Source organism: Saccopteryx leptura, chromosome 1 (assembly GCF_036850995.1).
Source record: "Saccopteryx leptura isolate mSacLep1 chromosome 1, mSacLep1_pri_phased_curated, whole genome shotgun sequence".
Lineage (NCBI taxonomy): Eukaryota > Metazoa > Chordata > Mammalia > Chiroptera > Emballonuridae > Saccopteryx > Saccopteryx leptura.
In genome coordinates, this window is record NC_089503.1 from 16,425,839 (window position 1) to 16,439,604 (window position 13,766).

At 44.7% G+C, this 13,766-nt stretch overlaps 1 protein-coding gene across 1 annotated transcript; it reads right to left on the reverse strand.

Moving 5' to 3' along the window:
- Window positions 1–11,614: 11,614 nt before the first annotated feature.
- Window positions 11,615–12,526, reverse strand: OR4X1 (olfactory receptor family 4 subfamily X member 1). The gene has a single exon (XM_066360510.1). It carries the CDS (start codon window positions 12,524–12,526, stop codon window positions 11,615–11,617), a length of 912 nt encoding a protein of 303 aa, XP_066216607.1.
- Between the last annotated feature and the right edge of the window lie 1,240 nt (window positions 12,527–13,766).

The window sequence follows — 13,766 nt, forward strand, 5'->3', positions numbered from 1 at the left end:
TCACAGGGTTTGTTCCCGGGCACCCAGCCCCTATCTTCAAGCTATCTAGGGGCATTCCAGAGGTCACCTCATGAATATGACCAAAGATACCTTTGTCTTTCTCACGGGTCAGGAAATTCCAAGGGTTTCCAAAGCTCTGTGTTACAAATAGGGATAAAGGCCAAATATATATTTCTCATTAAAAATCACAATGCCACAAGGTTCCAGCTGTGTTATATACTGACGGTGTAAGGAACTGCCGAGCCTGTAAGAATTGTTTATGAGTGTATTTGAGCCAAACCATCAACAATTGCCGGGAAGCAAAGTCTCAACGGATTGAGAAGGTGCTCCGGAAAATGGAGCAGGTGCACCTCTTATTTTATACATTAGAATCAAAGGGGAAGACGTCAGGGGGGGTCACATGAAACCCACTGGAGATCGATGAGGGAGGCGGAGGAAAGCCAAGTGGAGAAATCTCTGGGACTGGATAAAAAGTAAGAAATGTATACACTCAAACTTCTTTTACACAGGCAGGCAGAAGATAGTTAACAGTTAACAATGAACAGGATAGTAATAATGAGGGGGTTTGTTGGTTTCTGTCCTGGTGGGATGTCTGCCCCGAGGGAAGCAGGAAAAGAAGATGACCTTACATTTCAAAGGCATGTTATGGGGTCCATTATTGTAGATGCAAAAGACAACGGGCAGACTAAAGCAAGCAGTGACCTTTGTTAGAGAAGACGACCTCCCGAGGACAGGACTGCCCATGTGAACGGCTTCCAGTTAGAAAGTTGTCACTTCAGCCCAGCCTGTGTGGGTACGTCAGGTCTCTGAGTCTGCAAGGCCACCAAGCAGGCCTCCCCGGAGCTTGGCAGGGTGGCCCCTTTTCCGCTCACCATACTAACGGTAAACAATGGCAAATCAATGAACTTTTCAGAACCTCATTTTCAAAGTTTAGAAAGATAAGGATCTCTGTCACATCCTCAGTGTTCCATTGTCCCTGGTATTACCATCTTTATGGCATTAGTGACACTGTCCTGTAACTGTTTATTTACTGTCTACTCTCCCCTCTGGGCTGAGTTGCTTCATAACAAGGCTCGTGACCACTTGAATCCAGATAATGTTCAATACCTAGCACACAGTATGCATTCAATAAATGTTTGTGGAATAATGTAATTAATAAACACCTGCCCATCCACCTTAACATGTCCAAAGATAAACTCCTGATCTTTCCTCTGAAACATATTCTTCGAGAAGGCGTCTATCTCAGTTGACATCAAGTCCAACTTTCTCCCTCCTTATAAAAACACCAAGAGAAGGAGATGGGATTGTGAGGACAGGAGTCCCCCCATCTTCTCAGGTGACCAACATGTGAATAAACCTCTTTCCTTCTCATCAGCACCTGTGTCATGTAATTTGGTTTCATGGTGACAGGGAGCCAGACCAGAGCAGAAATTTTTGGTTTCAGTACCACATACCCTACCCTCAGTCTAATCTCATCACGACAGTCAGAGGACGCCTTCAAAGCCCAACAATGAATGCTTATTCCATTCAGAGGAAAATCCAAAACCTTGGCCGTGACGCACAGGCCCTGCGTGATTGGATCCCCATTGCCTCTCTGACCCCATCTCCTCCCACAGTCCCCCTTGTTCCCTCACTTCCAGGCGCGCTGGCCTCCTTGGTTGTCATAACACACCTCGGCACGCTGCCCCCTGGGGAACTTTGCACTGGTTCGGCCTTCTACCGAGAGCATGCTTCCGCTAGAGAGCTATTGGCTAACTCCCTCACCTCCCTGAGATCTTTGTGCAAATGACACTTTCTCAAGGATGTTGTCTGATCACCCTACTCAAAACTGCAACCTCGCCACACTCCTCATCTCCCTTACTCTGTTCTGCTTTTTCTGCTTTTCGTTGCACATATTGCTTTCAAATATATTACATAATGACAAATTTTATTTATTTATTTATTATATTTTATTGTCTGCCCCTACCACTAGGATACGAGCTCTAAGAGGCAGGGTTCAGTGTCTGTTTGGTTCTCTAATGCATTCCAAGTACTTAGAACATTGTCTGATACATTATAGGTGCTCAATTAATATTTCTTGGTAAAATGAACAAATAAATGATAATTATAGAGGGAAAAAGTAATGATACCAACCTATATGTATATAAGACTTTCGCCTGACCTGTGGTGGCGCAGTGGATAAAGTGTCAACCTGGAAATGCTGAGGTCGCCGGTTCAAAACCCTGGGCTTGCCTGGTCAAGGCACATATGGGAGTTGATGCTTCCTGCTCCTCCCCCTTCTCTCTCTCTGTTTCTCTCTCTCCCTCTCTCTCTCTCTCTCCTTTCTAAAATGAATAAATAAAATAAAAAAATAAATTGAGTATTATTATAAAAAAGAAAGACTTTCAACTGCACAAAATCTTATTGCATTGAGCTAATATTTACTGACACTAATATATGTCAGAGTGAGCTCCTTACCACACATTAACTCAAATCAACACAACCCCCTTTGGAAATGTTCCGTCCTTTTACACAGGCAGGATCCAAAACTTACAGACTTATTTTATCAAGGTCACACATTGTCATAACTAACACCCATAGCTCTTTTTTTATGCCACAGCCGAAACACTATACATGGAACATATTTTGTAATCTGGAAACTATGAAGTTCCGTGCAAACACTTACCCTGGGACATGTACAGTGTCAGAACACGGACCAGAGACAGACCGGGGAAAATAATGAAAGCGTGTTAAACAAATAAATGAACGAATAAGTGAACACATAAATAAATGTTTCATATTCTAAGTAATTTGTGCCAATGAGTGATTATAAGATTTAAAACTGTTTAAATTCAACAGAGATTGCTGAGCCATCTAAATGTTCAACAAAGATTGTCACTGACCCTTCTCTGCCTACGACCATATCTAATGCTTTTCTCAACAGGGCTGTTTTAAAGATAAAATAAGATTTTTTTAAATGTCAGCAGGGAGAGATGTGTGGACGTCAGGAAGATGGGCTTCAGGCCTTCTCTTCCGGGCACGTCAATCAATAAACTTGGAAAACCGCAGTAACTTCTGCTCTGAGGATGTCGGCAACAGGAAGAGGCTGGTGGTTATTCATGATTCCTGGTCAAGGGCAGGCTGTTAGCAAGTGGGAACAAAGAAGTAAAATCCCACAGGACTGTCACTGAGCACCGCTTTGATCACAGTTTGTTACAGAGGTTGCAAAAAAAAAAAAGTCAAATTACACTTGTTACTAGCAGAACAAGACAAAGGATCCTCCTCCGTTATAAGGATTTCGATAAGCTCCAGGCTCTGCCTCTCCCAGAATGAGGAGCCTGGAGAAGGATTCTCAGAAGTCTGAAAGGAAACAACAAAATGCCTGGGGCATAATTCACTGAGGTTGACACAAAGGATCTGACTCAGAAAAGTGAAATTAAGGTACAGCTGAAAAGGAGGACAGTAATCATCATGACAGTGCCCAAGGCAGGGATGAGGAAGTCATTGTCATCTCCCGGGACGTCCTGCCGGGTCTACTAAGGCTCTCCTCCTCCCAGAAATGCCCCCCTAGGAAATAGATGTATTTTACAGAGAAATCCTTCGTCTATCCTCTTCTAAATTTCTGAAAATGGTTTGCTCAGATGGTTAGGTTACATCTACCCACAAGATAGGGAGGAGAGATAGCCCCGGTTCCTGCCATTGGAAGAGAATGCTATACCTGAAAATAATATAATCATTGAGCAACACCCCCAAAAGAAGTTTGATAACGGGTAGATAACCTACCTATTATACGACAAAAAAGAAATTTTACCATATTTTGTTTTTATTTAGTCTCATAGTAAGTATAAAATATGCATATTGTTTCTATCTGGTATTTTGTCGCACCCCAAGGAGAAGCAATAAGGACATTCTGGTATGGATCCAGTGCCTGCATGGGACTGCACAGCTGGATTCGGGTCATCCAGCAAAGGCTCCTCTGGGAGACAGCCAGCGAGACCCTAAGGGCGGGAGCCCGATTCCATGGGGCCGAGTCCCCGCTCTGCCACTCCCCAGGTGAATGGCATCTGGCAACTTATTTAACCTCTCGGAAACTCAGTTTCCCTCATATTCAGATGGAGCTAGTTAATACCTATATCCTAGGACAGCCGTGAGACCCCGTAAAAGTACAGTCTGAGCTGCTTACTGATGGGGATACAGACTGAGAAACGCATTAAGCAGTTTCCTCCTTGTGTGCACATCATAGAGTGAGTGCACTTACACTAACCGCCATGGTCTAGAATGCTGCATACCCAGGCTGTGTGGCACGGCCTACCGCTCCTAGGCTCCAAGCCTGCATAGCATGTCACTGGGTAAAAGCAACACGAGATTGAATCAAGCGCAAGAGAAGATGACGCGATCAAGAGACGCAGTTAACACGAGGTGCTGGAGGCTGCTGTTGGCTTAACGTGGCTCACTGTTCACAGCAAACTTTTTGTTCTTGTATAAGTGAAAAGAATACACTCTAAAATGATAATAAAAAATATAGTAAATATGTAAACCAGTAACATAGTCATTTATTATCAGGTATTATGTACTCTACACCTTTGTGTGTGCTATACTTTTATATGACCCGCAGTGCAGTGGGCTAACTACACCAGCAGTACCACAAACTCGTAAGGAATGCACTGTGCTACCACATGAGGATGGCTACAGTGTCACAAGGCAATAGGAATTTTTCAGCTCCATTATAACCTTAAGTGACCACTGTGACAGACGCAGCTCATCGTTGACCAAATTGAGGTTATACGCACATGACTGAATATAACACATTGCCTGGCATGTAGTAGATGATCAGTAAATATCAAGTATTATTAGATTTCAATGGTTGCATGTCAGACTGAGGTGGGAGACTGGCTTACCCGGGCAATGCCATAGGCTTTATTTCCAAAGTTACTTCATTTCCATTCATTTCAAACCATTTGAATTGAGTTAGTAAAGAATCATAAAACGTGGGATACCTGCTCATAGAGCCAACCCCTCTAGGGATATGGAGGGAACAACATGGTTGTGTGCTGAGTCAAGGGCACACACGAGTCTCTTCTGACCCGGAATTTTCTCCTAGAGAAAATCATCATCGTTTGCACTTTACATTTATGATTTTGTATTATATGTATTCCTTGTGTACTATGGCCATCAAAACATTCCTATGATGCATTTACTATTCTTATCCCCATTTTACAGGTAAGGAAAGTAAGATTCAGAGAGATTAGTAATTTGCCCAAGTTCATACATACTCATTAGACACACTTTGGAAAGTAAAGAAAATATAATGAGAAGCTAGAAATCATTAACATTATCATAAATTTCTCTCAATTATGCAAACATTCCTTGCAAATCTGAATGAAACATATACATAGTTTTATATTCAGCTTTTTTTCTCTTAACACTTTAAGCATTTCCCCCAAGGTGATAATCTTCAACAGGTGTTTTAAATGGTGCATTATAAAAAATATATATCATAATTTATTTGACCATTTCTCTACTTACGAGCTTTTCTGTTATTCCCTATTTTACAATATAGTATATAGTGTAAGTTTCTGGACAATTGTCCTTAAGTTATGTATATGTATATTAACCCACACTTGATGCATTTGAAAGCAGGAACCTAAGAATACTCAGATATTGTTCAGAAAGACTTTCATCTGGGAAAGGAGCACAAAACAGAAAAAGCAAGCAAGTTAAGAATACCTGTTTTCTATAAGGGTCCTTGACCCATACTGGTTTATGCTAGCCAGAAAGTCCTCAAAAGATCAAAACTCTAAGGGTACTTACCTTACTGAGCTCCTGCCTCCACATCTGAGCAGCACAAGTCAGGGAGTCCAGCCAAGGAACAGAGGGTGGCAATAAACTTTTAAGCACAGTGGGTTTGAGGAAGCTCGTGTGGAATCACCCCAGCCAAAGCCATTGCCAAACATGAACACCTCTGCTTTGGAAGCCATAGCACATTCACAATTGGCAGAAGTTCCTGGAGGCATTGCGTCCCAATGGAAGGGTGGGCCACAGAGAAAGCCACACCCTCTTGTCACATTAACTTAGCAGTTCAGACAAACTTGAGGGGAGAAGGAAGCCACTGTGTTCATCCTGACTTGGGATTTCTACATTGAGTCATCCCAAACTCATTCATTCCACAGTAGTTATTAAACATACTATATAAAGGGTATGGTCTTGTGCCATCTATTTGGGGAAGTAAGCTGGTATCAAATACGTTGTTGTTTCTTTAAGTAGCAGAGACAAGTTTGAACTCAGATAGCACTTTGACTACTACAATGTTAACATAGCACTTTGAAAAGTGTTTTCACCTGTGAGGAGGGTAAAACAGACAAGAGATAGTATACTATGGTGCTTAACAACAGAAACAAAACTTTGCCAGCTGATGGATATATAACCTTTAACATCGTAGGATACCATTTTCTCATCTAAAATTTTTTTCTTTCTCCGGTTTAAAGAAATCAATACACAACTCTGCAATAACAGTTGGAGATATTAACACCACCGCCACTCTCTGCAAGTGGAAATATGATTAGATTTTTTAAATCAGTAAAAACATCTGAACAACATATAAATCACCTTAACCTAAGTGATATTTATAGAACACTACACTATAAAACTAAAGAACACATTCGTTCAAGCAGCCATGGTACATTCACCAAGACAGACCATATGTCGGGCCATGAAGCAAGTTTCAATAATGTAAAATGAATGACATCATTCATAATGAAATTAAATTAAAAATCAATAACAATAAGATATTAAGGGGGAAAAAATCCAAGTATTCAAATAAACAATACACTTATAAATAATGCATTGGTCAAAGAAAAAAAATATTTTAAAAATCAGAACATATTTTGACCAAGTAATAATAAAAATATATGTGAAATTTTAACATTACTTAAAGAAACTTTATAGTTTTAAATTCTTATGTCAGAAATCAGGAAAGTTCTAAAATCCATGAATTAAGTTTTCATCTTAAGAGATTAAAAAAAAGAAAAGAAAATTTAAATACTATCAAAGAAGAAGGAAGGCCATAAAAAAGGTAACAGAAATTAATCCCAAAAACAAAAACAGAGAAACTTTGGTCTAAAGCCAGACTTCAATGAGACAACCTTAAATTTTAATATCAACGTCAGTCATTGACCTAAAATTATCAAGTTCTACAACTTAGGTGAAAAGTATAAATTCCTAGAAAAATACAACTTACATAATTGACCCACAATGAAACAGAAAATCTGAGTATCTCATATTTGTCAAGCGAATTGAATCTATAGTTTACAAACATTACACACACCAAAACCCTCAAACCAAGATGATTTCATCAAACACGTAAAGAAGAAACAGCACCAAATCTACACAAACACTTGCAAAAACAGAAGACAAAATTTCCCAAGTTATTTATAAGATCAGCTTACCTGCCACAGAACCCTGACACCCCCACAAATAATAATAAACTCAAAATAAGAAAATCACAAACATTACTCATGAACATAGATGCAGAAATCCTTAATAAAACATATTTAAATCCAATGCAGCCATGTATACGAAGGATAACATATCGTGCATGACCAAGTGGGTAGATCCCAGGCATGCAAGGTGGTGTTGACACTAAAAGCCAGAGGCAATGCCGATGGCGGACGCAGGACCACCTGAACGCGCCTGCTCTCACCCACACGCTGAATCCACAGCTTGTAGGGAACAGTTTCCTCCAGAATGGACAGCAAAACCAACCGAGCAACCTTCGCATCAGGCAAGCAAACGAGACAGGGCCACGTGGAAGTGTGCAGCAAAGACACAATCTTGCGGTACACCCCATCCAGGGTGGGCACCCACAACTAGGAGGGAACTCCCAAACTCATGAGGGGGAGAGGGTTTGTACCAGCACCTGAGAGACAAGCCCCAAAACATCTGCTTTGAAACCCGACAGCACTCACATCCTTAACCTCAAAGAACTGGGCAAACAGGTGCAGCCCAGACAGAGCGGCGCGTACTCACCGGGGTCCAGCGCTGGAGCCAGAAGCGGCCGGCGAGGAAGCGTCCAGACTGCACCCGAAGGAGACTCCTCTGCTTGATCTTTACACACCTGCGGGGGGGGGGGGGGCAGGCCCTGCGGGGGGGACCCTGCGGGGGGGGGGCCCTGCGGGGGGGACCCTGCGGGGGGGCAGGCCCTGCGGGGGGGACCCTGCGGGAGGGGGGGGGAGGCCCTGCGGGGGGGACCCTGCGGGGGGGGGGAGGCCCTGCGGGGGATACCCTCCAGGTACAGAGGCTGGTGGGGGCCATCTCTCGTGCTACCTCGGTCCACACCACCGGACCGGCCCGCACAGAAGTGCACACTTTTAGTCCCCGTTTTACCCATTGTGCGGCTGCCACTCAAGGAGAACCCCTCTATCTGATTTTATATTGCATAAAAGATGGAATATCAAGTGACTTCCAGGTGCACTAAAGATTTTTAAAGTTTTCTACTCTGAAGGAAGATATGAATGAGAATCCCTGATGGTGCAAGTGTTGGGTCCGAAAAAGAGCCTGACTTCCCGAATTAAACGATTGTGAGATCAAACCACTCTACTATCTACTCTGGGATTTTAACCAAAATTATCTGAGCATTAGCTGAATCCATGTAAAATAGGGGTCACAACAACTCCCCCCAGCGCCTATAGGACAGCTGTGACTGTGCCATGTCTAACACTGTGTATGATTCTCCACGGTGGGTTTTCACCCACAGGGAAGCCACGGTTCCAGAAGATATACCACTTACATTATGCATTCCATTGCAACACCTGGCTTCTCACACATTTCCAGGAGAAGCCATATATCTATCTCTCTGATGTCTCTGCTTCCCGAAAAGACCACGGAGTATGAATGCTGAGCAAAAAAGACAGGAAGTGAGGGAACCACGGTGGAGTCTCTGGACATGGCTTCTGAGACTGGTAAAACGCCTTACCACCTAGACTTCTCAGAATAATTTAGGACTAGTATAACTTTAACCCAGTTCTCTTGACATTAGCCATACACATAAACAATCAAAGCACAGAGCTTCTAGTTCTATACAAGCCACACATTTTTAAAAAAATTATGAAGAAGACTGAATGCTGCAAGTCTCTTGGCACATTCTACAGTCATACTAGAAAGAGGCTATAGTGGGTCATCCAAGAGGTGAGGCTGTCTCAGACGGGCTGAGTCGACATTGTATGTTCAAGGGAGTTCAGCCCCATTGGACAAGCGGCATTTTCTGAGTCATGTCTTTTTTTTTTTTTTTTTTTTTTTTTTTAAGATTTCCAGGTCAACACTTGATCCATTGTGCCAGAAGTTCTTGCCCTGACTCTCTAGACTTGAACTTTATTTATTTATTTATTTATTTTTTATTTATTTATTTTTTTTTTTTGTATTTTTCTGAAGCTGGAAACGGGGAGAGACAGACAGACTCCCGCATGCGCCCAACCGGGATCCACCCGGCACGCCCACCAGGGGGCGATGCTCTGCCCCTCCGGGGCGTCGCTCTGCCAGGACCAGAGCCACTCTAGCGCCTGGGGCAGAGGCCAAGGAGCCATCCCCAGTGCCCAGGCCATCTTTGCTCCAATGGAGCCTTGGCTGAGGGAGGGGAAGAGAGAGACAGAGAGGAAGGAGGGGGGGGGGGGGGTGGAGAAGCAAATGGGTGCTTCTCCTATGTGCCCTGGCCGGGAATTGAACCCGGGTCCCCCGCATGCCAAGCCGACACTCTACCGCTGAGCCAACCGGCCAGGGCCTAGACTTGAACTTTAGAAGAGGGCTTGGCCCTGCTTCCCCTTCTCAGAGGAAGGTCATTTCCTGAACTCTGACACTTCATACCAAGCCAGACTTGGCTATAACCAATCAAGAAAGAAGTGTAAGCATAGTATATTATCGTAGTTTTTAAACATTTGGGGGGTTTGCTATGATTACCTTATAGTCACATTAATCCAGAAAAAGATTTTTCAAAAAGAGATCATTAGTTGTTCTGATTGAAGTCGCCCACATGCACGATTGGCTCCTCCTATCCTCGCCCGCTCCCTCCTATCCTCGCCCGCTCCCCCCTATCCTCGCCCGCTCCCCCCTATCCTCGCCCGCTCCCTCCTATCCTCGCCCGCTCCCCCCTATCCTCGCCCGCTCCCCCCTATCCTCGCCCGCTCCCTCCTATCCTCGCCCGACCTTCCTGCCCAAATCCCTGAGGTACCTGAGGGAGGAACTCGGGCTCCAAACCACAGTTCACAGGGAACTTATAGAAAAAGCACAAAGGGCTTTGGGACAGTCCTTGACCTGCAGTGTCCTCGGCCGCAAAGTGAGCAGGTGCTATCCCCCCTCCAGGCAGCACTGTCCTGAGATTTAATTTTAGGAAACTCACTGGTGAATGCTCAACTCATAGTAGTCTTTTGCCTCCTAGCTCTCGTTTTCTGGTCTGAATGGTATTCTCAAGAATACTGCCATTTTCAATATTATGTTACTAAGGGGGAAAAAATCTCTTGGCCAACACATTGAGCCTTGACCCCACGCATTAGCTACCTCTCGCAGGTAAAGCCCAGGTATGCCTACCTAAGAGAACCCTGGGCTCACCAAAGTGGCATGTCTTCCCACTCTCCTCTCCTCCAGTGTCAGGCCTGGCATCTCAGGCCCCGGTTTTCTGTGGACCCAGGGACACCTGTGAATACCCATAAGGCAGTTCATGCTCTATATTTTTTAAACCTTTTATTTACTACGAAGTGATTCCAGAGGGAAATACCTGACAGTAAGGAGAGTATCAGGCCTCCGACTTAGAATTCAGAGACTTAGATGTATTTATGTCCTGGGGATTTTTAAAAAGAAACAGAGGACTGCACAGAGAAAGCAGGGCCTGAGCAATAGGCCCCCCTAGGTTTGAAGTCCGGCTCTGTAAGTTACTAATTTTGTGGCCTTGATCAAGACACTGCCCTTCCAGAGAATCAGTCTCTTCATCTGTGAAACAGGGTCCTCATAGCCACCTCAGACCGTTTTAGGATCAAGTGAGATCAAATATATGAAATCTCTTGGTTAATAGTAAAATAAACGCACATATACATGTTCCTTATTTATTTATGAATATTATTCTCAGAAACAATATCAAGAGTGATTAGTGGTTTGTCTTAAGTGGCGAAACATTAGTATGTTACCTAGATAATTGAGGTGAAAATAGAAATATAATAACATTTCACATCTGAAGCAATAATGACTTCTAAAAATGTTTTAGGTGGAAGACACAAGGGGATATTTAGGAAACAGTTGCTCTATCAGAGTGTAATTGAAACTAAAAATAGGATATTCAGAGAGGGCCATGCCTTCAGGGTATTGCCTGTCGAGTAGGAGTTTGTGATTGATTCAGAAGGCAACAGAGAGTTATGAAAGATTTTTAAGGGAGAAATGTTGAAATAAGAGAAGTGATTTCGACGGATTAGTCAGGAGACATGGAAGAAAAAAATCAATCCTGAGAGTGAGGGTTAGAGTTGAGGTTAGGGGAAGGTGACTGGCCCAGGGCCACTCCCTCAGTTAAAAGCAGCGGCAGAATGAGGTCCTGGTGGCCCAAGTTCCCATCGCACGCTTCCCCCTCGCCCCACCTAGATCATTTACTTCTCTTCCCGAATCACTTTCTCCCCACCAGTCTCCTCAAGGCGGTTTTCACTTCAGCGTTCCCGAAGGAATAAATGAAGGGGGTTACAAGAGGTGTGACCACCGTGTAAAATACAGCAACGATCTTGTCTGCAGGGAGGCTGACAGAGGGCCTCATGTACATGAAGGAACAGGGGATGAAGAACAGGCTGACCACGGCCACGTGAGAGGCGCAGGTGGCCAGGGCCTTGCGCCGGCTCTCCAAGGTCCGGCCTCTCAGCGAGTGCAGGATGACCACGTAGGAGGCCAGCAGGACCGTGCAGCTGATCACCGAAACGGAGCCGCCACTGGCCACGATTAGCATGCCAACGAGGAGGGGGTCCGCACAGGCCAGCTGCAGCACAGGGTGCACATCACAGAAGTAGTGGTCGAGGACCCTGGGGCCACACAAGGGCAGCTGGAAAATGAGGACGATTTGCCCAACAGAATGCAGCAAGCCCCCAGCCCACGCTGCCACCACCAGAAGGCCACAGACACGCGGGTTCATGATGACCGTGTAGTGCAGGGGCTTGCAGATGGCCACGTAGCGGTCGTAGGCCGTCACTGTCAGGAGAAAGTTCTCGGTACCTCCAAAGAAATGGAGGAGAAAGATCTGCGTGATGCAGCCCTTCAGAGAAATGACTTTCCTCTCAATAAAAGAGTCAAGGATGAGCTTGGGGACCGTGACAGAACAGTTACAGATGTCCACAAAGGACAGGAAGCTGAGGAAGAAGTACATGGGGGAGGTGAGCCCTCTGCCGGCCACGATGGTCATCACAGTGAGGCCATTACCCAGCACAATGGCCACATACATGACGAGGAAAATCCCAGCAATGACCTTCTGCGTGTCTCGGTTCTGGGAAAAGCCCAAGAAAACTATTTCAGTCACGTTGCTCATCGTGACCATGATTTAAGGTGCGGGAGCTGACCTCCTGGAATCACAGAAATCAAAGGACTCTTGTAAAGCCAGCAGGCAGGGCCGGGGCCACTATCACAGCAGCCCGGCCTCCTGCGGTAAAGAAACAGCGGAGCCAAAAACTGATGGGCCATAGCCTTTAATCCTACCTTGCACCTGGCGGGCAAGTAAAAATACACACTGGGCTCCAAAACCCAGTCACACTCAGTGCTCACAAAGCCACTGACTTATCCGAGATTCCTAGAATCAAAGGTTTCTAGCTCACCAGCCTTCTTCTCCTCAGTTCCCCATCTCCTTCCTTATCCCAGATACAAACTCTACACAAACTGGCATCTCACTCAGCACTCCGCCATCTTGGCTGCTTCTCCTGGCCTCCTCCACGTGGCCTCCTTTAGCTGCTGGCTCTACTCTCTCTACTCTCTCATGCTAACCTCAGGAACCAAGAGCCAAGTCCCGTTCTGCCCCCATTTTATAGTGTAGCTTCACAACCTTTAATCCAATATACAAAATAGGGAAGTCTCTAATACAAAGTCACTTCTCTGAGGCATGATTGGATTGTACCGCCCTACAGCAAAAAGGGTAGGAAAGGCTTAATCCCAAAACCAAGCCCCAGGCTACAAGGATTCTGCCTGCCTTTAGCCCACCCCAACACACATTAATATCACCTGGGCGACGGCCTCCTCATGTTATCTTTAACAAAGTGAGCATAATACATTTTATCTGCCCAACAACTCTCCTTCAATGATTAGAAACAGCCTTCTCAGACCGTGAGGACGACTGTCGTTCTGCTCCCACGAGTCCCCCTCTGCCTCGGGCTTGTCCTAGACACGTTCTCCACGAGACAAGTGGACAAAGCAATGACCATCAGCTGCTCGATATTCTTCCTAAAATAAGATTTGAGTTTATAATAAAGCCACCTTGAAGTGTACTCTCATCCAGTATGTGATTAGCTAATTGAATCCTCACAACATAAAAAACGGGAGGCTATGTTATAGATAAGGAAATTGAGACGCAGAGGGTGTCGGTCACCAACTCGAAACCACGCAGCTCATATTTGAACCCTGGTCTGTATTTTTCTTTTCAGAGCACATTTTTATTCCTTTTCTTTTTAACTGAATTTATTGGGGTGACACTGGTTAACAAAATTCCACAGGTTTCAGGGGCATAAGCTCCACAGCCCATCTTCTGTACCCCGTATTGTGTGTTCTCTCCCCAAAGTCAAGTCTCTGTC

Excerpts from the sequence above, each read along its gene's own strand:
- OR4X1 (XM_066360510.1), bottom strand. The coding sequence starts at position 12,526 with ATGGTCACGATGAGCAACGTGACTGAAATAGTTTTCTTGGGCTTTTCC.